Below are 23,507 nucleotides of genomic sequence, written 5' to 3' on the forward strand. Positions count from 1 at the left end.
GAGTGAGCGAGATCTAAGCTCGAACACCAGTCTCAACTCATTGAAAAGTTGTCACCATGTCCCCTGACACGGGGACCATTGGGAAACTGCCTGAACTATTCTGCTTATTGAGCTGCGTAATACTGCAGGCGTTCTATAAAAATATATAAATAACTTAGAAATGAAGAGGCATTTTGTAAGCAGCGACAGCGTTAGAGACTTTAACATATAAAATGTACGATGCAGCCCAATGCCGGCATCAGTCCATTGTTAGCAGGCATTTCGCCTTCACAAAGGCTCCACGTCATTCAATAGGTCTATAAGAAGGAAGTCTGGTGTGCATAGAAAAGAGAGATTATTTTTTTGTTGCTTTACTTGCCATTAAATGCATTTCTTTGAGGTCTAATCAGACTAGCTCTTCTGTCTCTCAGACCAAAGAAGAAGGAGCCATAGCCATCCCAAAGGATCTCCAGTTTAATTTATAAAGGGGACTAGATCCTCCCAAGAGGTCTTTGGCCTCCCAGGTCTAACTAAAGAGGGTTGTGTATGGTGTTACTGATGCCTTTCTTGTACCAACTAGCCGACCAAGCAGGAAGAAGCGGAATTGGCAACCCCATAAGTGGTCTCCATCTTCCAGGCAGGACAAAACAAGCCAGAGTCTACTAGAGGGGTGTATAGAGCTGGGAGAGTAGGTCTGGTTCAGGTTTAAGCTGTGAGTCTTGTCCCGTCTCTCGATGGTTAATGAACAGACATCCCAGATCCCGTCGTCTGCACTGGCAAAGAGCCAATCCAAGAAAAGGAAAATCCCCCCCACGATGGTGTCTATCTCACATGTGACTAGTTCTAATAAGTTTGTGAAATTTTCACATATGCAATTTGGAATATTGGATACACATTAGATAGACTGCTTTTACAAGGCACATTTAAATCCACAAAATCAAACTAACAATAACCGGTTACCCAGCGCCCATAGATGGACCCCGGGTGTGCTGGACCGCGGAGGCGTCTGGAGATTACCTTCAGGAGGACTCTTGTTCTGATTATTCCACACCACCAGCAGCTTGGAAAGGCTGGGGACCTTGGACACTTCTGTGATGACTCGGAAGAGGCTTTCCACCCGGTCATACGTCAGCACCACAGCGGTGAACCCTTGAGACTGAGGTGGGATTAACGGCAGGAAGAGAGGGTTGCTCACACTGCTCCATTTCTATAGGAACAAAACAAAAAGCATAGAATGAGGAGAACTGACAGAATTGTGCGGCTAAAACACACAGGTCTCCACAGAGGTGCTGAATCAGGAGCGCAGATCGAAAGCACCAATAAGGAACCTAAATAAGGAACCAAAATAAATCTAGTTTAGTTAGCAGAATATATCGATATGTAGTTTTAGAACCGGATATCGTACAAACCAGGAGGTTCTGGATGATACAAGATCAATGGCATCTCTCATAACCAATTAATGGTGTCACACAATACAGATGTTAATGACTTTTAGTCTATATGTCAAAATGAAAAGTAATAATTAATAATCATAAATAATTTACTTATGATTACACTGATGGCTCAGGAAGTCAAACATATCTTAATAAAGTACCAGTATGTATGGAAATTAAGTGGATACAAACAGTAAGTGGGTGGGATGTTTCGGTTATTGTCGGGTGCTGGGAATCTGGCAGTGTTTGGAACATAGAACATATAGACCGACAAGAAACATGCGTGTGGTTTTAGTGCCACACGTGACTTCTCCAACTCCTGCTATGTAGCAGGGCATACAATGTATCCCACAAGCCCTAAGCAATTATCTGATTGGCTATTCACGTTATTCACATGCGTGTATACATTGCTGCTTTAGTAATATAGATAAAAATCGCATCCTGAGGCTACACAAATAAGCAAATCTGCATGATGATGTAAAAACCGAAGGCTCAACCTCTTGTTTAACAGGCCCTAGACAAAAGCAAGATGTTTGTCTGAAGAGTCTCTCAGCATATGTATGTAGTAATAACACAGATGACGTGACCGTGTATCATGTGTCACGTTCATTTCTGAGATGCTCTATCATTTATCAGCGTCGGTGGTTGGCTAAAACAACATGAGAGATGGAGAACTGTTCCGAAGACTTGGACGTAGCGTAAGGAAAGTACAGCTCATGCGAGTCCGTCAAGGCATCCTCACTTCACTTCCATGCCCAGTGGAAATTGCCTTCTCTACTCCCAGATTGGCCGAGACTGGAAAGCTCCACAAATCTGAAGCTTTTTTTTTCCCCCCTCGGGAAAGGAAATGGGACGCAGTGTAGCAGAGACATAGCTCTGACACAAAGTGGGCATGCACAGAATAACAAGGTAAATAAAGAGCCTGCGATATAGACAGATTAAATAACTCAGACAAAACTACAGTTGTTCTTTTGCAAGAAAAAATGGCCAAAGAGTCCATTAAAGTTTTTTTTTTGGGGAGAAATAAGCAAAGAGTGCGTTTATAAGACTGATTTTTACAGAGTTACAAGATTTGAATTTTAATTAGGGCGACCCTGACTTTAAGCCTTCGCTCCTGAATCCTGCCAAGGAGATGGAACCCAGAGGGGTTGGCAAGCGAGGGGACACACAGTCTGTTCCTAATAAGAACACCAGCATCAGTTGTGCAGACAGGAGAGGGGGTAGGGGTAACATAATGGGCACCATTGGACAGGAATCAATAAACACATAGGTATGTTGACTTTGAAAAAAAATAGAACAAAAAAAAACACAAAACAGCATTACTAGCATATAAATGAATAATGCAACAAACAGCCAGGAAACACAGCCTTTCAGAATGCTGTGGACCGGGGACGGAATCTTGGGAACCTGGTACTAATTCCGCTTGGTGACAAAAATGTAACATAGTAAGCGGCAACACGGAACTGAATGGACCATCCCAATTAGAAGCTCAAATGTCTTCTCTCTTAACCACCTTGTCAGTAAAAGGATATTTAAGGGAAAAACGGAGTCCGTTGAGCTGGCTCGTTGTCACATTATTCTCCCTTGCTAAAGTAACTAACCCTATATGTTCTTTTTTATTTATCCTTTATAGTTTTCGAACGTAAATATTGAAAGATAAATCTGCCTTTGTGGACTAAATGTGCAACGCAAACCTTAATGGTGTAAAAATTAAATTAGTATAATTAGCTAGATACACTCTTTAGGAGAATGTATCTACCACTTACCATTAATTCAGACAAGCCATCTTTGGGCGCGCAGTCCGCAATTAATGCGGACACTGATGTATGACAGGTTTAGCGCAAAAAAGCTATTTGCACTACTCGGCTCAAATCCGGTGATGTTGTGTTTGTAACGCACTGATTGGGACGATTGTAGACAGAGCTGTGCATAGCCTCAGCGTCCTGACGATGGAGAGTTTACAGCACAGATCAGTGCTAGATACACTCTGCTAGAGAGTGTATCCAGCAAATGATTGCTCATAGCACAGGGGTTATATTTGCAAAATAGATTTGTTTATATACATATAAAAAAAACTAAAAAAAAAAAAAAAAAGCAAAAAAAAAAGCACAAAGGCAGACTGTCCTTTAAAGGATGGATGCATAAAACATTTGTGCAAAGCTTACCATTTACAATTTGATTGTTTGCCTTCTCTTCTCCAGAACTCTCCTGTCAATCTTACTGATGTGTGATAGACAGTGCAATGACTTGTGGGTATGGTCAGATCAGAGAGCATGCATAGGAATAGCAGACACAACCCTTTGCGTTTGTCGCAGCCTGAACAGAGAGACACCAAAAACTATATGTGGCATATACATGCTCTTTACTAGCCACACGTAAGTAAGATACTAAACTGGTAACGCTAGACTGTGTGGGATTAATAAGCACTAATCTCACAGACAACAATGTAGCTTTCTTGATTGAGCAAAAAACTGCAACAAAAAATTGTTTTCCAAGTTCCAAATGTGATCTGGAGCGACAAACCCTATATAAACTACTGTATAGATGTAGTCAGACGTTTCCATCATGTGGCAGAACTTATACAGTATTATATCCTACAAATGTTTCCAGGGAGATGGGAAAGTAATTGTACTCTGCATCCCTGGATCTGAAAATCACATACATCCAGGGAGTTCACCCCATAACACGGAATTACAAATATTATAAAGGACGCCCATCGCAAAACTGAAAATATAATAAGGGAATTGAAGCGATCCTGGAGGGGTGGTAAAGCTCAACTTCAAAGGGGGCGGGAGTACGGTCTGCTGTCTTGGGAGTCCGGGAGACCTAGCCGCAAGTTGAGTTTCCCAGACATTTCGGGAGAGCGGACAAGTGTGGTTCTCTCCTTTATCCATGCCACTAATCCTAGTTATATAACTGATTCATGAGGCATGCAGTACCTCATGCCTCAATGATGGCACCAGTTCCTAAGGAATCGAGAGAATGGATATTAATTCAGCTAAATAAAACGGCAGACTCCACTGTATAGAGGTGACGGAAACACTTTAGATTTGTTGTAATCACTTATGTTCCAATGCACGCTACACCGGCCTGATCGACAGCAAAGACATCTAGCTCCAATAAGCCCTACCACTGTCTTATAAAACACAGGGTGACAGAACAGGGCCCTATATTCGTGATGTACGTTGCATAAATCCTTAAGCAGCTTGGAAGAATGCAACATGCTGCAAGTTACATTCACTTTCAGGGTGAAAAGGAGCAAACGCTGAGAACGGAAGAGATCACCTCTACCTCCCCCGTACACAAGGCCTCTATTGTCCAGTTTATTGACGGACTCACTCTGTTGCATATTCACCAGCATGGCTGTGCATATGGAACTAGTCAACCGGCTGTGCCACTACCAATTATACTGTTGTGGAACACGGGTATAAACAAGTCAGACTTCAGAGCACCTTGCTGTATGATGTGACCCAGGTCTACCGTTAAAAACGCATCCCCCTCCGCCTCAACAGAATATTAACCGGCTCGGTGCCGAATTCGGTTACTGGAGGTGCCAACCAATGGCATCTTTTTTTTGCTAATATAATCATGCACAGAAATGTAAAAAATACAATCGATGATATTAAAAAGGCACTGATGTGTACATTTACCAGCACTAAAACAGAGGGAGCAGACTTTAGTTCAACATTTGGCTCACCAATTAGACGTTTAGCGCTATTTTCATTTAAATGAATGGTTATGTGCCTAGCGGCGTACTGCAGAAATTACACTGAAGTCTACTCCTTCAGTAGAATGCTAATTGTATCAAGCATGTATGATCGGTAAGTCATAGAAGTATATCATAAACCGCACCTTATATACTAGTATACACTTATATCCATACAGTCATAATGCTGTCACCGATGTGCTACCTAGCAGTCTATAATCTGAATCCTGTCTGTTACTTTGCGTACCTGCTATCAGAGTTCCTAATAATTTGGACCCCTGACCCAGAGATAATGAAGAACTATAAAATTGTATCCGCGCATGAAAACAGCACTTGTGTCCCAGTAAGATGATACAGATCATTGTAATTAACAGGTGCTACCCAAATGCTAGATATTCCATCCACGGGGACACAGCAGCTGTCTCCGTTACCACCTGCTGACCCTGAGGGGACGTTGAGGACACAGCGAGGGTTGGAAAACAAAAACGTCAGGGTCTTTGTTGCTGGTGGACTGAACAGGAGACTTTCAGAGTGAAACAACCAAAATAGATGAGTTTCTGAAATGTGTCGATCCAGAAAATGGACTGCTTGACGCCTGAAGGACCAGGTGAGGAGCTTACAGACAAACGCAGGGGTCCAAGGCCAAAATCATTAACACTCCGACAGCCGAGGCAGTCATGCCATTAAAGGAGACCCGTTAATGAGTGCCTCTGTAAAGGAAACACTTTCAAATAGGCTTTTTAAAGGTTTATTCTCAAGTGCTATCAAGAGCTGACCCCCTGCCTGTGCGTCTGCAGTCTGAGACCTCTTGACCTTCTTCCCTTCCATAGCCAATAATTCAGTTCGGCTGGAAGGAGGGGGGGCCTTGGTGACTGCCATCTGACAGAAGGAAACAGGCACATTGCTTAAGAGGCGAGTTACAAACATTACTGAGACAAGGTGTGAAATAGCCAATAAGATACTACAGCTTTAATCACAAAACCACAATAGTCTTCTGGTCACTGGACAAAACATGAGAAGCACTGGGGTGAAGAGCTTACACACACATGTACCCGAATATGGCCAGAATGAAAACGCAGGTCCAACAGCACTGACTGTTCGGGGAGGAGGGGGGGGGGGGTGTGTGTGGTGAACATGGCTCCTGATTGGATGGAAGAACACTGGGAGATTCCAAGATGTGTCAGGCATTCAATACAGAAATGTTGACTGGGGAATTTGAAAGCGGGAGGGAGCAGTCTAACACACCCAAATGGACAGGTGGCAGATATGCCTGTAAACGTCAGGGAAGACGACCACATCGCAGAAGTGGTGGGGACCCAAGGAAAGCAAATGAAAAAAAAGAGGGTCTCTTCCCCCCCCCCCCCCTTTAAAAGAGCCTCTTCCTCTTAGCACTATTGCACTTTAACATTGTTTAGATGGAATTCTATGATAGAACTTTCATAACGTACATTGAAAGGAAGTTGAATAAAGGACACTCCACCAAAAGTCTAGGCCGGAGATGGACAAAGTAATCTACGACTCAGGAGCCACTCAGTCAAAAGGCGCCCAGCGGTGAGGGATGTCCGACAATGGCGGTCTATCCTCTATGCAGCCCCCTGATCTGCTTTTCTGAGCACGTGCGGGGCCAGCACATGCACAACGAAGGTCCGTTTGGGCTTTCGTATCCACAGTGGAACTGAAGTCGACCACCTAAAGCCCAAATAGAGCTTCATTGTGCATGAGTCAGGAAGGTGACAGACACATCTCACTTTCCCTCTCTGATCCTCTGGCAAGCCATGTGTGGTGGAACTACCAGTAGCCCAACGCTGGGAGACACAGATTGTCCGACTTGCAACAATTAATGAACCACCACTACTACTATTCTATTATCCTCCGACGATGACAGCTCAACAAACAGCTGGAGTCTTACTTTTCCTATGTCTAACAGACCTTAAACGATTGTAATGGTTGTTGAACCATTTACTGATGTATGAGGTACATATTGCTGTCATCAGGAAGCGAGGAGCCTGGCAGTTACAAACATTACACACAGTACTACCCCACCTACTTCCATATACCCCTTCATCACCGTCACACAAGACAGTTCCCATCTACCATGTGAATGTACAGTCATGATGGATGAAGTACACAAAGCTCATTTTAGCTTCTCTTGGTATTTTTATGTTTTTTTTTTTTCCTTTTTCTCTTCTTCTTAAATACCAACCCTCAACCACGAATGTGGTTTCAATTATGAATTACCAGACCTTCGAAAAAATAAAAAAAAAATAAAATAAAAAAATCTTGATTTATTTTATGTTTTGCTCCAATTATGCACAATGTATTTCCACAGCATACTCTGAGAAAGAATGTCAGCATGATTCTCATCCCGCGGTGGTTAAAGGGCACTGAGCGGAGCCAGATTAACCCTTCTCTGGCCGAAAATTTAGCTCGGCCCGAAACGAGAGGATTTCTTTTTCCTCTTGCGAAGCGCGGGAGAATGACTATTTGCCATCTGACAGAGAATAAACGAACGGATTGTGGCTCAGATAGGAAACCGGAAAAAAAAATGCCAAATGTTTCATTGGTTTCACCTGTTCCTGATCATTGGCACCTAGGGTTTATTACGCATAATTATCCTCCTTTATTTAAACAGTACCAACGTATTCCACAGCACTGCCGAATCAGAATGTTATTTTAGTACATCGGACCAGCTTACCATCTAATTTCCCCGCCCCATGCGCACAAACACTGGGGCCAAATTTGACAGTAACTAATTAACCTAGGAAAGCATCACTTAGCCTGCCAGTACCAGGGAAATCAACTAGAGGAAACACACGCAATCATGGAGAGAACACAGAAACGCCATGAAAACGTATTATAGCGACAAGTGAGCCGTTGTATCACTTTACGCACATAGCTCTCCAATTGCCTGCCATCGCTGCTCCTAAATGTTGGCGGACATCACACCATGTGATGTAACGCACCAATCACGTGGCCACAGCATTAGAGCAGATCGGGCACAGCTTGTGACCCCCACGTCACAATTTCTATGACATTGCAGCCTGGAAAGTAGTTCTTTTGTGCCTCAGATAATAAGTATCAGATGATTCCATCACCAGTCCCATTCACTGTGCGTTATGTGCAGACAAGCCGGGATGTTGTATAATACTCTGTAAAGCAGATCACAGTAATAATACAAGACACGGACACAGATCACGAGGATAAAAACACAAAGACGTCGTCACTGGATGAGCGATACAGAAGAATCCTGTTGTTCCCTGGTCACCATGAGTGATCGGACTAAACTCCGCTGACGGACATGTCCCTCGAGGCGCAAGGATTAAACGAGGCCGGAGAGGGATACCCAGTTTAACACATATTCACAAGTTGGGCACCTTCTGGCTGTAAGGATACATACACAGGGACACGCTACATGCATGTGGCCTCTGCTCCATTAATCCTTTGGTGGACAGATCAGAAATCGAGCTAATACAAGAGTGCTCCGATCTCTATGAATAACAGAGTAATGTACCTTGTCTATATGTATGGACTATACATAAGGATCAACTATTCCCAACTCAGGGGGTAGATCTAGCAACCAATCAGATTCTAGCTAACATTTATCTAGTACAGTCTACAAAATAACAGCTAGAATCTGATTGACTGATATGAGCAACATCTCCACTTTTCCTTTTTAGAAACTTTAGTAAATCCACCTCTAGCTCAGGTCCGTTCTGTGCAGGGGGAAGGGAGCGGTAAATGTAGTGAGTGCTCATTTGTACGCAGCCTGATGGTGACTGTACAGATTTTAGGGTTCATGCACCAACTATATAAAAGCTTACAAATGCAAGATTAGAAAGTATAACATGCTAAATATATGAGAAAAAGGATTCTGGAACCAAAAAAAAAAGGCACTGGAACCATATTTTAGGTTTTGGACAAATACTAAAACCTTACACACTAACATCCCATGGAGACCAGTGGGTAAAAGTATCAAGCTGCGAGTTTCTGGAGGATTTGAAAAGTGGAGATGTTGCCTATAGCAACCAATCAGATTCTAGCTATCATTTATTTATTGGGGCAACACGGTGGCTTAGTGGTTAGCCCTTCTGCCTCACAGCACTGGGGTCATAAGTTAAATTCCCGACCATGGCCTTATCTGTATGGAGTTTGTATGTTCGCCCCGTGTTTACATGGGTTTCCTCTGGGTGCTCTGGTTTCCTCCCACACTCCAAAAACATACTGGTAGGTTAATTGCTGCTATCAAATTGACCGTAGTCTATCTCTCTGTCTGTCTGTCTGTCGGTGTGTGTATGTTAGGGAATTTAGACTGTAAGCTCCAATGGGACAGGGACAGGACAATGTTCTCTGTACAGCGCTGCGGAATCAGTGGCGCTATATAAATAAATGGTGATGATGATTTATTTAGTACACTCTACAAAATGACAGCTATGATTGGCTGCTATAGGCAACATCTCCACTTTTGCAATCCTCCAGAAACTCTCGATTTGATACATTTACTCCAGAATTTAGTTGACCAAATGTTGATAAATCCCCTTAGCACTTGACCATAAAACACAGTATAAACATAGAGTGTGTGTGTTAAGTACGTTTAACATATGCTTAAAGTTTGTCAAAATGTAAGTGGCAGCTGAGAAGCTGCTGGGGGACGCCCCCAACGGAAGGTAGATAGATTGGTTATTTAGAAGCTGACGGAATGAACTGGTTTGCCCTAAAACAACTACGATGTAACAGTTACGCAGCAGATATACAAAGACACACAATTTGTAGCAGACCTGTTGCAGTTCTGCGTGCAACGTTTTTTTTTTTCTTCCGATCTTGGGAATTTCTTCCAACCTCCCCTAGCGTGTGGCTGACATTTGGAGATTGCTACAACACCCTCCTAAAAACACATGTTTTCCACAGCCTACGCACTACTCTCTGCCTACCAAGTGACCGCATCGTCCAGAATAATGCAACTCTCTTCGCACATCTACATATTTGAATTACGGATAAGTTTACCACGGACGGAGGGTCGTTCCACTCTTCGTACGACCTGGCTGCATACGGGTAGATTCTGTCATTGATGATCTGCAGCGTAGTCAAAGCTATAGATTTCATGGACCTGAAGTATCCTTCCCAGAACCAACGAGCCTGAAAGAAAAAAATAAATGGGTGTTAAACATATGGATAACCATTCAGGTAGGAGTTAACAGTGACCCAATTACTTTACGAAGCACCTGTCGCCTAGGCAGAGTGGATGCAGCAAAGAACGCAACCTAACAATTAGCCAATAGTGAACGAGTAGAATGCATCCTTATAAAACATTGTTGCAGGTGAAACAACGGCTGACTCTTCGGTGTATAGATGACAAAAGCACGTTTAGGGTGTAGCACAAAAGAAAATTGAACAGAAGTGATTTGCTCAAACCTTTTGTAAAACAGTGTAAGCAGGTTAAAGTGGGAATGAAATGGCTACAGTAGTATATATGCATCATCATCATTTATTTATATAGCGCCACTGATTCCGCAGCGCTGTACAGAGAACTCATTCACATCAGTCCCTGCCCCATATATTGCCGAAACATCCTCGTTTATAGAGTCAATGACATGGGAAGTTCCGAAGGCTTATTCAGAAATCACAGCAAGTTACATGCCATTTTCCCCACCACATAGAGCCTTTCTGACAACAAATGTAAATTTCACCAGCTGTAATCAGACATTTAGTAACATGCCTTATTTAGTAATGCAGTTTTTTCCCTTTAAATCTATAACTGTAACATTAACCTATGATAAAATCCTACAGAAGAGCCATGAAATGTATACGTCCCATGTTTATTTTCCCCTCGGTAACATTCTCATCCTATTGTGGATGTTACAGTTTAGGCCGCGGGCCCAGAGAGACTGACACATTGAGAGACCGTCCATGACATCACGTGCGGAAATCTTTTCCTATCTCGTTGCTGCAGACGCAGAGAGAGAGAGAAAGAATGTTTTTCTTAAGGATCAGAGAGTGTTTGATTGTTACATTGTAACCAGAGTTCCAAAAAATCATCCTTCCTTTTCCCAGAATTCCTGGGTCTGAAATCCCAGTTTGCCAAGCATTATACCTTCAGGGATGCTGACCTCATGCTGTAAGCCTCTTGAGTTACACAGTTTCAAGGAGAGGGGGGCCTGTGACGGGCTGACTATCAAATAAAGTGGTTTTAATTTACAGCCTCCAGGGTTTACCCATGGCCCTGTGGAAATTGTATGTGAAGGAGAGCGGGGGGAGACGGAGGGTGGAGGGGCTGTGTGTTGTACGGGGCAAGGCTAAGAGCTAGGATTTGGACACAGATATCCAAAATATATGTTTAGTCTGACAAGTGTGCTGGAGAAAATAGATAGCTGTCCGCATAGACAGCATGCAAGCCCCCCTCAATTCACTAATAAATAGGATCATCCAACTGCAAATAACCGGCTTCCCTTCTCCGTTTTACAGAACATCACACTAATGTTCAAGACGGTTAATTAGGGGACATGAAACAAACAATCTGTTTGTTTAGCAGTCGCAAAGCAGAAGAGCTGCTCTCAGTAAGACAATGAACGCTATAAAGGTCTGTAATTGTACAATAAGGATAGGATGTCAGGGCTCTCGTAAAACGTCCCACATTAGGATAGGCTATACACTCCCCAGGGAACAATAAGTATTCAGAAAATGGCACAACATGCCAACGGAGGTGAATACTTTTTATATCCACTATACATGGATTAAAGAAAGGTGCAGACAAACAATTCAGCAGCCACATATACTGCAGACCCCCTTCCCAGATGCTAGGACGGGGTGTATATTGGGAGGGTGCTGACAGCCCCTGTCTCTCTCTGCGGTCAGTGATGTTGTCTTGCAGCTGTATCCCAGCAGCAGTGGGAATAGATAGCGGGGGCAGGGGGGGGGGGTGAGGGGGCACTAAATAGCAGGGGCTGCCGAGAGGTGGACAAGCCCTTTAATATTTGCATAGAAACTTATTATGCTCTAGTGATTATTTTGATGTTAGTTTTCTATATGTCCAATAAAACACAGGAGTATCATTTCTGCAGCTTGTATTTATGTAAATGTGTATTTGCCAATAAGGGCTGGAGAGGATTTCTCAAGAGATAAAATAGTATACAATCCATATACTCTGTTAGGGGCACAGAAGCCAGCCCCCCCCCCCCCCCCCCCAGGAAAGAACAAAGGGGAGAACCAAGCGTCAAGCGCTAGGAGAGGGAGGGGTCACAACGCGATTCGCATCCTCGTGGCTCAGCCCCCAGCTGTGCTATGCTGCGATTCGCATCATCACGCAATGGCGCCATCACATGATTAAGGCCCTTCCCCGGCCACTTCACAAAGGAATGTGTGGGATCCGGGATAGTTCGCTGCTCTCCCGCAGAGTAGGTTGTGGGATTACCCGAGTTTTTATTTTTAGCAGAAATAGGTTCACAAAACGAGCATAATTTTACAAGAAGTAATATTCCTACAGATCCCAACACAAAATGTCCTAGGAACAACAGCAAAGGGATTATTATTACTACTATTAATAACCTCTATTTATAGGGCACAACATGAGGTCTGCAGCGCCGTACAGAGGGCATACAACAAGACAGTACATAGTATAACAGTACAATACAGTAAACAAATAACACTACAGCTCTCAACACAGCTACTGGGGTACAAGGAGTATATTCAGTGGGCACAACTAACAGGTTTGGAGCCACTGAAAGAGGTGCGAAGACAATGGAGGAGTCAATGGGCAGAGAGCCCAAGGAGGAGGAGTCAATGGGCAGAGAGCCCAAGGAGGAGGAGTCAATGGGCAGAGAGCCCAAGGAGGAGGAGTCAATGGGCAGAGAGCCCAAGGAGGAGGAGTCAATGGGCAGAGAGCCCAAGGAAGAGGAGTCAATGGGCAGAGAGCCCAAGGAGGAGGAGTCAATGGGCAGAGAGCCCAAGGAGGAGTCGTCAATGGGCAGAGAGCCCAAGGAGGAGGTGCACAGTATAGTTGGTGAGCAAAAGCTATAGGTAATGAGAACAGGAGGGAAGAGGGTCCTGCTCACTAGAGCTTACAATCTAAAGAAGATCAAAAGAAGTCACTGATACACACGATGGAGGCAGCCATTTTGTCGGCTATTCCAGTATTCAGAAGAATGCAGTCTGTCCATTCATAAGAAATCACGGATATCGAGGACGCTGAGTGACGTATTCCTGAGCGACGCAACTGGTTTCCTGCGGATTTACAGGCTGAACGCACATACTGGCACAGTGGTCAGCATCGCTGTCTCAGCGCACCGGTGTCACGAGTTTGATTGTGGACTGTTGTGACTCTGAGTGAACGGCGCTATATAAAACGATAATACATAATGTTGGGTTCATGTTCTCTCCAAGTGTCGCTTCCTTGGAATCGCATTGGATTATTAGGATGAAGACCTAAACCACGGGCAAACTGCAGCACACACAGACCTTTATATGGGATAACTTACTGTACCGCATCCTCTATTTAACAGCACACTGTAAATTTAATCCAGAAACCGAAAAAAACGTGACATTTGAAAAAGGTGCGAGCAAGGAAATTTGGAGGAATTTTGCTCTTATTGCATATTTAAAAAAATATAGGATTTAAACACCGAAAGCTAAAATAATATACGTTTGCTGTAGCATATACGGAATCCTGCTCAGCGGCAGTGTTGGATAAAGCAGAGAACTAAGATGAATAATATCTGGAGTTCTTAGATACTGTATTCAGTCATAACTGCATGAGTCGACCACAGTGCAGTTCAGCTTGTATATAGAAGAAGGATTTTTCAGCTTAAGGATATACAAATCCAATATAAATTTAAAGGTCTGCCCAGCGCCATATAAGTTATGGCGTTATCCTGCGCATTTATAGTTTAATAAGCGTAAAGAAGGATAAAGACAAGAGTCACATAAGACGTGCATGTTCCACGGACACATGCGATGACAGTTAGATGACGTATGTGGATAGCGCGTGGACCTGTGGGCTACTCGTGGACACTGAACTAACAAAAAGCCTTCTCCTATCATCTATCAGGCTCCGACGAACCACTTGTCCAAGCCGATTTCTGCAAAATAAACAGTTTTCAGGCTTTGTAGCCCTTTAAACGCTCTGCGGTTTTGGCCCCCAGCCAGCAGTCATCCATCACTTCCCCAACCTGCCTCGTTAGGCAGCTCCTAATTTGGTACGGCCGGTTCCAAGCTTGCGAGGTTTGGGTTTTAAATTAAGGGCTGCACACTTTAAATATTCAGTGGCAAATCATAGCTGACGTTTTACATACAGCCCGACCATACCTCAGATGGATTATTTACGTCTCTCAGCCCCCCACCCCCCTTTTTACTGGGGCTGTGATTAACTCTCCCGGTGTTGTCGAGGGGAACTCCGAAGCCCCCAAACAGATACGGGGTGCTCTTTTCTCTTGTTACATAAGCCCTGTTTTCCTTCTTAATACTTTTCTGTGGGGCTCGTTGGGCCATAACCCCCCCCCCCCCCTCCTTCTCCGCCAGCTCAAAGGAGCACGGGTCAAGAAGTTGTTATAGGCATATAATAAATATTGAAAAACATCTAAGAGAACGTAGTGGTTCCTTCCCTATTTACTAAGTTCAATCCCCTGGTGAAAGTCTTGCTAACGACTGCAGGGACTCTGCACTAATCAGCGGCACGTCCTTCAGCTTCACCATTAAAATCCTTACGTTAGGCAGGACAGAATTTATTGCCGTCCCAGCGGACGGCAGCTCTCTACTGACCAGTCTTACGCCAGCTAGTGGACATCTTCCCTACCGATGCTATGTTCTGCGGAGATCTTACATGTCCGTTACATCATAACTTTCTAATTATCGCACAGATGGGCTTTTAAAAACCAGGCAGTGATCCGTTACGGTGTCAACATCACAGCTGTTAAGGCTATTTAAATATTTAGGGCCTGATGCGGAGCTTACACTAAAAATAAAATACGCTCGTAAAGAATAGCGTACTGACGCCCGTACGGGTCACATGTGTGCGCCTGTAGCGTATGTGCCAGGTGTACGTCAAACATACATACACCCACATCAGCTAGGTCATAAGCACGAGAAAAGTTTGTTAACATTTGTTTTCATAGCGAAAGACACATTGATATAATACAGCAGATACAATATTCCTTCTCGTGCACCAATGAAAGTAGCAAAAAAGGAGTTTTGAAAAAAAATGCCCTCAAAATCTGATAATATATGCAATAAAAATGTAGAAAGCACCTATCAGCTACAGAGGTGAAGCCACAATCAGCCAATCCGAAGCGGCTAGTCAGTGTGGGCGCCACAATCAGCCAATCAGAAGCGGCTAGCCAGAGCAGACGCCAATATCATCAACTTGTATTTGCACCTGCAATCGATACGGCTCCAGCAGGGTTATCACATCTCCATCTGTTCGTAATTACGCCAACAATCCCTTACTGTGCTTAAACCACCACTTCCCTCCCCCCCTGTCCCGCCTCTCCAGACGCAATTGTAGATGTGCGAAACTGCATATGAGCGCATGGGCATGCGCGGTACGATTTTACGCTACACAAACGTTTGTCCAACTCAGGCCCTTAAACTTTAAAATCAGGTGTTCTTTATTCGCATTATAATAGTGGCAATTTAAAGGAGATATCTGCCCAAACTAAAAATATTTATTGTTAAACTTCCATAACCCCCAACTAGCGGAACAGCACGGGTTCAGTGTGAGCCCAAAGCGGGTTGGACACTTTGCATTGTTTTGACATTTTCAGCAGCCCTGGAAGTTTGGTGGTAAATCTCCCCTCAAACATGTGGATCTGATGCATATTGTCTTTATACATTAACAACTTTATCTTATGGTCGCACTTCTGCCTCACAGCACTGGGGTCATGAGTTCAATTCCCGACCATGGCCTTATCTGTGTGGAGTTTGTATGTTCTCCCCGTGTTTGCGTGGGTTTCCTCCGGGTGCTCCGGTTTCCTCCCACACTCCAAAAACATACTGGTAGGTTAATTGGCTGCTATCAAAATTGACCCTAGTCTCTCTCTCTCTGTATTTTAGGGAGTTTAGACTGTAAGCTCCAATGGGGCAGGGACTGAAGTGAGCGAGTTCTCTGTAGAGCGCTGCGGAATCAGTAGCGCTATATAAATAGATGGTGATGATGATCGATTTGATTCTCTGCAATGTGCAACTGAACATCACTGGGCATTGTCAGGTACCCAAAGTCATGAATTTTCCTGCACTACTCTATGGAGGGTGGGGGCGAATCCGTCATGTTACATCGCTGCAGTTCCCCCGCAGCCGTTCCCGGAGGTATATCGCCAAGAATTGAATCTGCCCCCTACTGTCCGTTTGTTTAATAAAGATATGTATTGTCACTTGTACTGTATAGTTGAGTACACACTGATGCTATTATCGTGCAGATCACACAATTCACAACCGTTTGGTCACATATTACAACAGTGTGTATACTCCCACCATCATGTTTTATTGAACCAAAATATGTCGCATCTGTTGATTCCGTTTTCTAGACGTCTTAAAAATCAAGAACCACCATGGAACGATGTTGGGTACATGTAGAAGTGTGCACGCACCCACCACCAGCAGTGTAGGCAGATATCTGCAGTGTACAGAGTCACCATCTTTTCATCAGATGGTTATGAGAGATTAAGATCACAGATCTGAAGGTAAATCATGTCTGTGTGTACACATGAATCAGCATGATCATCGGGACTTTGTCATTGATAAAATCATTACCGAAATTGCATCTAATGTAAAACTGCGTAAGTGTGTACCTAGCTTAACGCCGGTCCACCTTGTAAATGACCTTGCTCAATGGAGTCTGTCTGGATAAATAGTTTGATCGTTTGATTGATTAACATATGGCTGAACTGATGCTCCTTAACATGTTAAAAACTTCAAAAATGTACAAGATAAAACTTTCACATGAACGAGCGTTAGACCGTTCGAGCAGAGAGAGATGGAGGATAGTGGGACCAGGACCATGCACTTCAATGAACCCTGTCCTGCTAAGTGCATGAAAAGAGTCTGGAATATCAAAAGCGCAGGACAGAATTAATCGAATTGAATGCTCAACACATGAAAAACTTACATTCCTATACATGCACAGGTCATAAGCATGGGGCTACTACACATCACGGACCTGGAAATCAATACAATTAGCCTAGAAACACATATTAAACCTCCACAGCAGACCTTCCACTTATACTTTTGCTCAATGTGCAATACATACTGACTGTCGTCACTTATACAGTTATATCCTTTGTTGGCCTGGACCGGCCTTGGTGATCTTTTTCGATGTACTCAGAACTAGTCTGTATACAGTGCAGATTATATATATATATATATATATATATATATATATATATATATATATATATATATATATATATATATATATACACACATACATATACACACACACACACACACACACACACACACACAAGTTGAATACTGTACTGTAACAAATTAGAGACAATAAGCCACGTTGGGGGACAGGCGTTTGCAGAATCGTGGCAACATCAAGTAAACAACCTCTAGATGATTTTCTCACTGACAGTCCAACATCCTTTAAAGTATATTAAAAACATTATTTTTTAGGTTTACACCCTTCTTTAAATAACATATCCATTCCCCTAACCAATTATACGTTCACAGAACAAGCTGGTGCCTTATAAAGGATCGTATTAATAAACTTGGGAGTTTAAGCTCAGAATATTGATGCCCCAGGCTATAAATTTCCAGGGTAAATGAAAGCCCTTTCCTGGTCGTCTCTGGAAAGAAAGCACCATGCAGAGAGGAAAGAATGAAATTCTCCTGCTGGAGGCACCCCGCAGTGCCAAGACGTCCCCCCTAAAAAATACAATGAGGCCAGGATGGGAGAGTTGAAAGGAGACCCGGCCTGTCAGTTGCTTCACTTCAGAGTCTTGTGGGGTTAGAGGTTACTCAAGCAGAATCCACTGGCCAAATGAAAGCTTGTTTGCAGAAGCCGCGCTGAAGATAAATCACAGATCTGTTTACACCTCCCCAGGCCTCCTGACCCACACATGCTGCTCCGCTCCTCACTGCTCCTCGGATACTATTTCACTCCCCGTCTTACCTGATGTGGGGGCATCGCCTTTCCCAGTGGAAAGGCTATTCTATTTCAAGACCAATCAGTAGCCACTGATGTAGCTCAAACTATTTCTTTGTTTTGTTTGTTTTACAGAACGACTTATGAAACAATATCCTGCTAATCTAAACAACGTTCATAGAGCAAGTAACGCCAGTATGTCACATAAATGTATTGTTTGTCGAGCTGAACAATACATGTAAAATTACTGGCGTGTTTATATTTAAAGGACATACGTTCCCCATGCTCTCTCCCTCCTCTGCAGCAGGTTTCCCTGTTTGGGGGGAGGGTCTTCTCTACTTGAGCAGGCAGAGTCTGAATGACCTCTTTGTAGACTTGGAGCCTGACGCATGTTCGGACGTACGTCAGTTGGCGTTGCGTACCTTGCATGATATAGCTCTGCGTGTGCACAGAAACCGATACAGAACAATATGCAACTAAGATCTACAATTAAAATACATTGTATGCACATTACAAATTGAAACCATCTATATCTCTCTCATATATATATATATATATATATATATATATATATATATATATATATATATTGAAAATATTTATATAACTAAACTGTTAAGAGTTATTTTATTATCAAATAAAAGTTTTATGCGTTCTGATGTGGTCTTTAATTGCACACTCTTGTGTGTATGTTGCAGTCTGTTCTGTGTGATTACACACGGAGTACTGTGCAGGCAGAGCACACTTACACCCAGATTCAGATCGATACGTATCCTGGATTTGAAGACCGTCAGAAATGCGCAACGTGCCGGGCTCTTTTTAAACATGCAACTTATGTGCACGTTACGTTCAGGCATGAACCAGGCCCCTGCTTTGCAGCAACGCGCTGCGTGGATTGGTGGATTCACAGGCTGGGGCATGGCCACTGATATCTCAGTAACTCAGAAGACGGCTTTCTAAGGACACTGCCCTCTGCAAATTGGACGGGTACACGCTATACAAAATTTCTCCTGATGAGATATCCTTAACAATTTAACACACAACTAAAAGAAAAAGAAAAAAAAGAAAAAATCCCGTCCATCACGCAGATTTGTGTGCACACTCGACTGAAGAGATGGTGACTCTGCACACTCCATAGAGATCTATGGACACTGCCGGCTGTGAGTGCAGACACACTGCAGGATTGGGACAACATCGTTAAATCGTTGAACAAGATTTTTAGTCTGGTTTCAAAATCAAATGAAACGATACATTGAGCTTTGGAACAATAATCGTTCACCGTTGAAGCGTACACACTAATGTGATATTGGGCCGGACATTCGTTTATCGCGTGATTGGCCCAATCATTGGCTGAGAACCCCGTATTGTGTACCCAGCCTAAGGATTGGGGAGGTAACATTTTACTTTAACAGGTCTGTACAGTAATGCCAGGGTAACACTGAAATCTTCAGATACGAGCCTGAAAGGTAACCTACTTTCTTCAATTTTGGGGTTGGGTTGTCCCTTTACGATGAAAAAGTTCAGTTTGTTTAGAAAATCAAGTGTACCGGACAACTACACACAGTGAAGTCAGCCATATATGAGCTAAGGCAATAGCAGTGCGGCCTATAAAACTTATAACCAAGCAAAGAAACAGCAGTGTGAACAGCATATCGGTGCAGTAAAAATAATAAATGGGCAATCGTTGTCTGTAGTAGTGTATGAGGGACTATAGAAAACGAATGCCAAGCGTGTAGAACTAATGGTTTGAGCAGATTCTTACAAATCTCTCCTTAGTATTCCCATGGTCACCCCGTGCGCCTAATTAGAGTGTGGCCAATCTGCAGTGTACCAGGCCGTGTACACACAGACCTCTGTCGAAGCGATCTACACTGCCCAGCGTTCAGCGGAGGGCACAAACAGTGCTCGTAGACCTGATCATACGGCTAGTACCCACAATATCGACTTGATCACCCCATGTAGACTAAAACCGTTGTGCCCGTTAAGCATTTGACGTTCTTAGAGTGAGCGCTGGCAGAGCGGTCTTCAGCGTGCAAACCACAAACCTGGCAACTCCGTTTAAACCGTGCAGGGTAGCGCAACGGCAGGTGGTGATCTAGGGTCTTCTCCAGTACGGTACTAACTGGTACCAAGCACTCTGCATAAACTAGTCGCTACGCTGCAAATGCAAATCACCACCCTCAGGAAAACCAAGCGCAGTCATGGAAAACAATTGGTTAACAGCGCTGGTGAAATCAGCATTATGTCTGCAGAATCAGGATGAATATGTATGAAACGGACATAATAAATATAAATGGCGCGTTTGTATGGAAAGAGATGGTTATTTACCTAAAGGCAACGCTCCCTCTTTATACTGGCAAATTATCTGCCCATAGACGGCAACAAATGATCACGAAAGATTAGAAATGTACGGTAATCATTGCCAACCTGTAATATTTAAATTAAAAAAAACAAGGGCAGATATAGGGGGACTCTTTATACTAAACAAATCCCGATGCGGCAGTAAACGTGTGTAAATTTACACTAAGTGTCCCCTAATGTTCCATTAAAAGCACCCCCTAATGTGCAGATTTACACCAAGCAACTCAATATGTTTTCAAAGGTTTAAAAGAAACTCTCCCTTTTATTTTGTGCATCTTTTATTCTTTACTACTACAGGAAGTGAACTGAAGAACACACACACTAGGGGGGCCCAGGGGTCACTGGTTAAGAAACGTATTAGTAACAAATAGAAAGTACTAAGAGCCAATAGATGTTATGTTTGTGATCTGCACCGATGAGGAAGTCACCTAGTGACTGTCAGCTCTTCAGACAGAATTACGGCCTGAGAGACCCGACAGTCACCTTGGACTGTCATTGTGTTTTTAATGCAATAACCGATGCGTAATAATGAGCTGATAAGTTATACAGGCCAGATGCGCTTGCAGCACTGTGCATCGTCGACAGTGTTTTTTTAAAAAACTGAAAGAAAAACGCAAATATCCAGCAGGGGAAAAAGAAAAGCCTTTTTCTCATAATATGTTTGTGTCAAGTTTCGAGTTTTTGTTCTTATGGAAACTTAAACAACGTGAGACACTTCGAAAACCACCAGTGGAAAGAAGAGGAGAGCAGAAGCCAAGAAATGCTGGTTAATAATCCCTATGTTGAGGTTTCTCCACCTGCGGACCAACAAGGCACAACACACCGCCGTGTATATATGGAATGTCAAGTCAGCACCATGCAGTAATTATACAACACAGGTAGACAACCTGATGTTCACAAGCTATTTTGCTTTGCCTAAGTAGGATCAACCTTCTTCTTCCAGAGTAAAAATCTGTCATTCCTACATCAGGGAGTACCAACATTTTAGATATTTGGGTAGCCGGTGCGGTTCCTCGACTAGGAAACACCTGACAGTGCAAGATCTAAAAAGTGGCCCAAATACAGAGAACAGCAATTATATTTGGTGAACGTTGGCATGGTGACACAGTGGTTATAGCATTGCTGCTTCACAGCACTGGGGTCATCTGTACGGAGTTTGGATGTTCTCCTAGGGTGTTCTGGTTCCTTCTCACACATCAAAGGTTAACTGGCTTCGAAATTTTTCCTACAGGTAAGTTTAACAAAGCTGTGGGTTTGAAAAAGTGGAGATGTTGCCTATAGCAACCAATCAGATTCTAGTGATCATATTTAGTAAATTCTACAAAATGACAGCTAGAATCTGATTGGTTGCTGTAGGCAACATCTCCATTTTTTCAAACCTGCAGCTTGATAAATTTACCACTAAGTGTCTGTGTGTTAAGGGAATATAAACTGCAAGCTCCACTGTGAATTATTAAATATTCTCTGTAGCACTCTGCGTAATATGTAGGAATTGTATAAATAACGATTAATAAATAAATATTATGACTGCATTGTGGAGAAATCATGCATAGCATCAACGGGGGGGCAATATCAGGGCAACGCGAGATTAATATTTACCCAGTTTTGAGTAATATTTCTGCAATTTTGCCAAAAAATTAAAAATCAGAGGGTCAACTAAGAACTATGGAAAAAAATTGTTTCTCCTCAGTTGTGTGTGTGTGGAAACGCTGATTACAGGCCGACCCTGTGCGTGTAAACATCCATACAAAGCAAAACATGAGTTTCTAGAGACACCTACAGGCAGCCGTGTGAACTGCAACCAGCCGAGCAAAATCCAAGAAAAATATTTTGATATGTTCCAGAGGAAAATGAACTGTTCTGTCTTACCTCTCAATGAATGAGCTTTGTATATTTAGAATGTCATAAGAAGTTGCTCACTAGACACTGCAACATTTCTGTGAAAGTCTACGTCACATCCCCAGTCACTGTCTAAAACAATAAACTGCCAGGTTAATAGCTATACGTGCTGCAAAAAAGGTTCCTCTTACCAGTTTACATCTCAGAAAAACTATTTTGCTGGTCGGAGGGGGTCATCTTTTTACGGAGGAAGGGGGGTGCACTTTTTAAGTCAGTGCAAAGAATTTTGATAATAGAATTGTGTTTGCTCTCAGTATATACAGCTCAGCATCGCTCACAGAGAGACCATAACGGCTGACGGCAATCCCTAATACCAGAGACTGTTACGTGTCAATATGGCCGACATGAAGCATGCATTTATATAAACACTCAGCCGTTATAATGCCCTGCGCCGGGCGGGCCTACCACATGATTTTGGGCCTGGGTTGCTATCGGCAGGAAGACCAGGGATTGCGATCTCACAAGGCAACATCTCACCTGTCTCTGCATTTCCTCCACTTGGCGCTGGGGCAGGCCCTGCAGGATGAGGAACATTTCCAGGATCTTCTCTTCTGGGATGACCACGGACGCTCTATAGTAAAACAAATCAAACAAATTTAGCATCAGGTGACCGAAAGTGTAAAAGAAATGGTACAAAAGTAAAACTCTCTGGTAGGGCCCTGGAGTCGGGAAAAATGTACCGACTCCAGCTGCAAAGCTAAAATGCAAAACGGCAGAAGGAGAAAGCCAAGAAAACAGAGACAAACACAGCAGGGCAACCAGAGAAAAATAAGCCCGCGCTCGGTATATCCCACATTATATATATGGTACCAATATAAGGTTGTTCTGCTGATCGAAAACAAGTGGGGAAAACTGTAGCTTTCAAGATTCTTGTGGCAGATATTTATGTAGGCCCAAAGCACCGGGTTCTGCTGGACGCTCGTTTCCAAGACTTCCGTGCTGTCCCCAATCTTTGAAACTCTCTAACCCGCCTCACTCGTCTCTCCCTCAACCTTCAAACGCTCACTCAATACTCACCTTTTCAAGAGCTCCCACCACCTCCTGACCATTCTATCCA

At 43.3% G+C, this 23,507-nt stretch overlaps 2 protein-coding genes across 3 annotated transcripts in view; one reads left to right on the plus strand and one right to left on the minus strand.

The window, feature by feature from the left end:
* Positions 1-23,507, plus strand: part of ALX4 (ALX homeobox 4) — a 143,623-nt gene that overhangs the window by 85,764 nt on the left and 34,352 nt on the right. The window lies entirely within an intron of this gene.
* EXT2 (exostosin glycosyltransferase 2) overlaps positions 1-23,507 on the minus strand; it is a 49,602-nt gene that overhangs the window by 14,842 nt on the left and 11,253 nt on the right. For both annotated transcript variants that reach the window (XM_075188313.1, XM_075188312.1), the window contains exons 7-9: positions 22,928-23,021; positions 10,120-10,251; positions 997-1,186 (exon numbers count right to left, since the gene is read on the minus strand). In XM_075188313.1, coding sequence (XP_075044414.1) covers positions 997-1,186; positions 10,120-10,251; positions 22,928-23,021 — 416 coding nt within the window. The remainder of the gene's footprint in view (positions 1-996; positions 1,187-10,119; positions 10,252-22,927; positions 23,022-23,507) is intronic.

This window comes from Mixophyes fleayi, chromosome 10, assembly GCF_038048845.1.
Source record: "Mixophyes fleayi isolate aMixFle1 chromosome 10, aMixFle1.hap1, whole genome shotgun sequence".
Taxonomy (NCBI): domain Eukaryota; kingdom Metazoa; phylum Chordata; class Amphibia; order Anura; family Limnodynastidae; genus Mixophyes; species Mixophyes fleayi.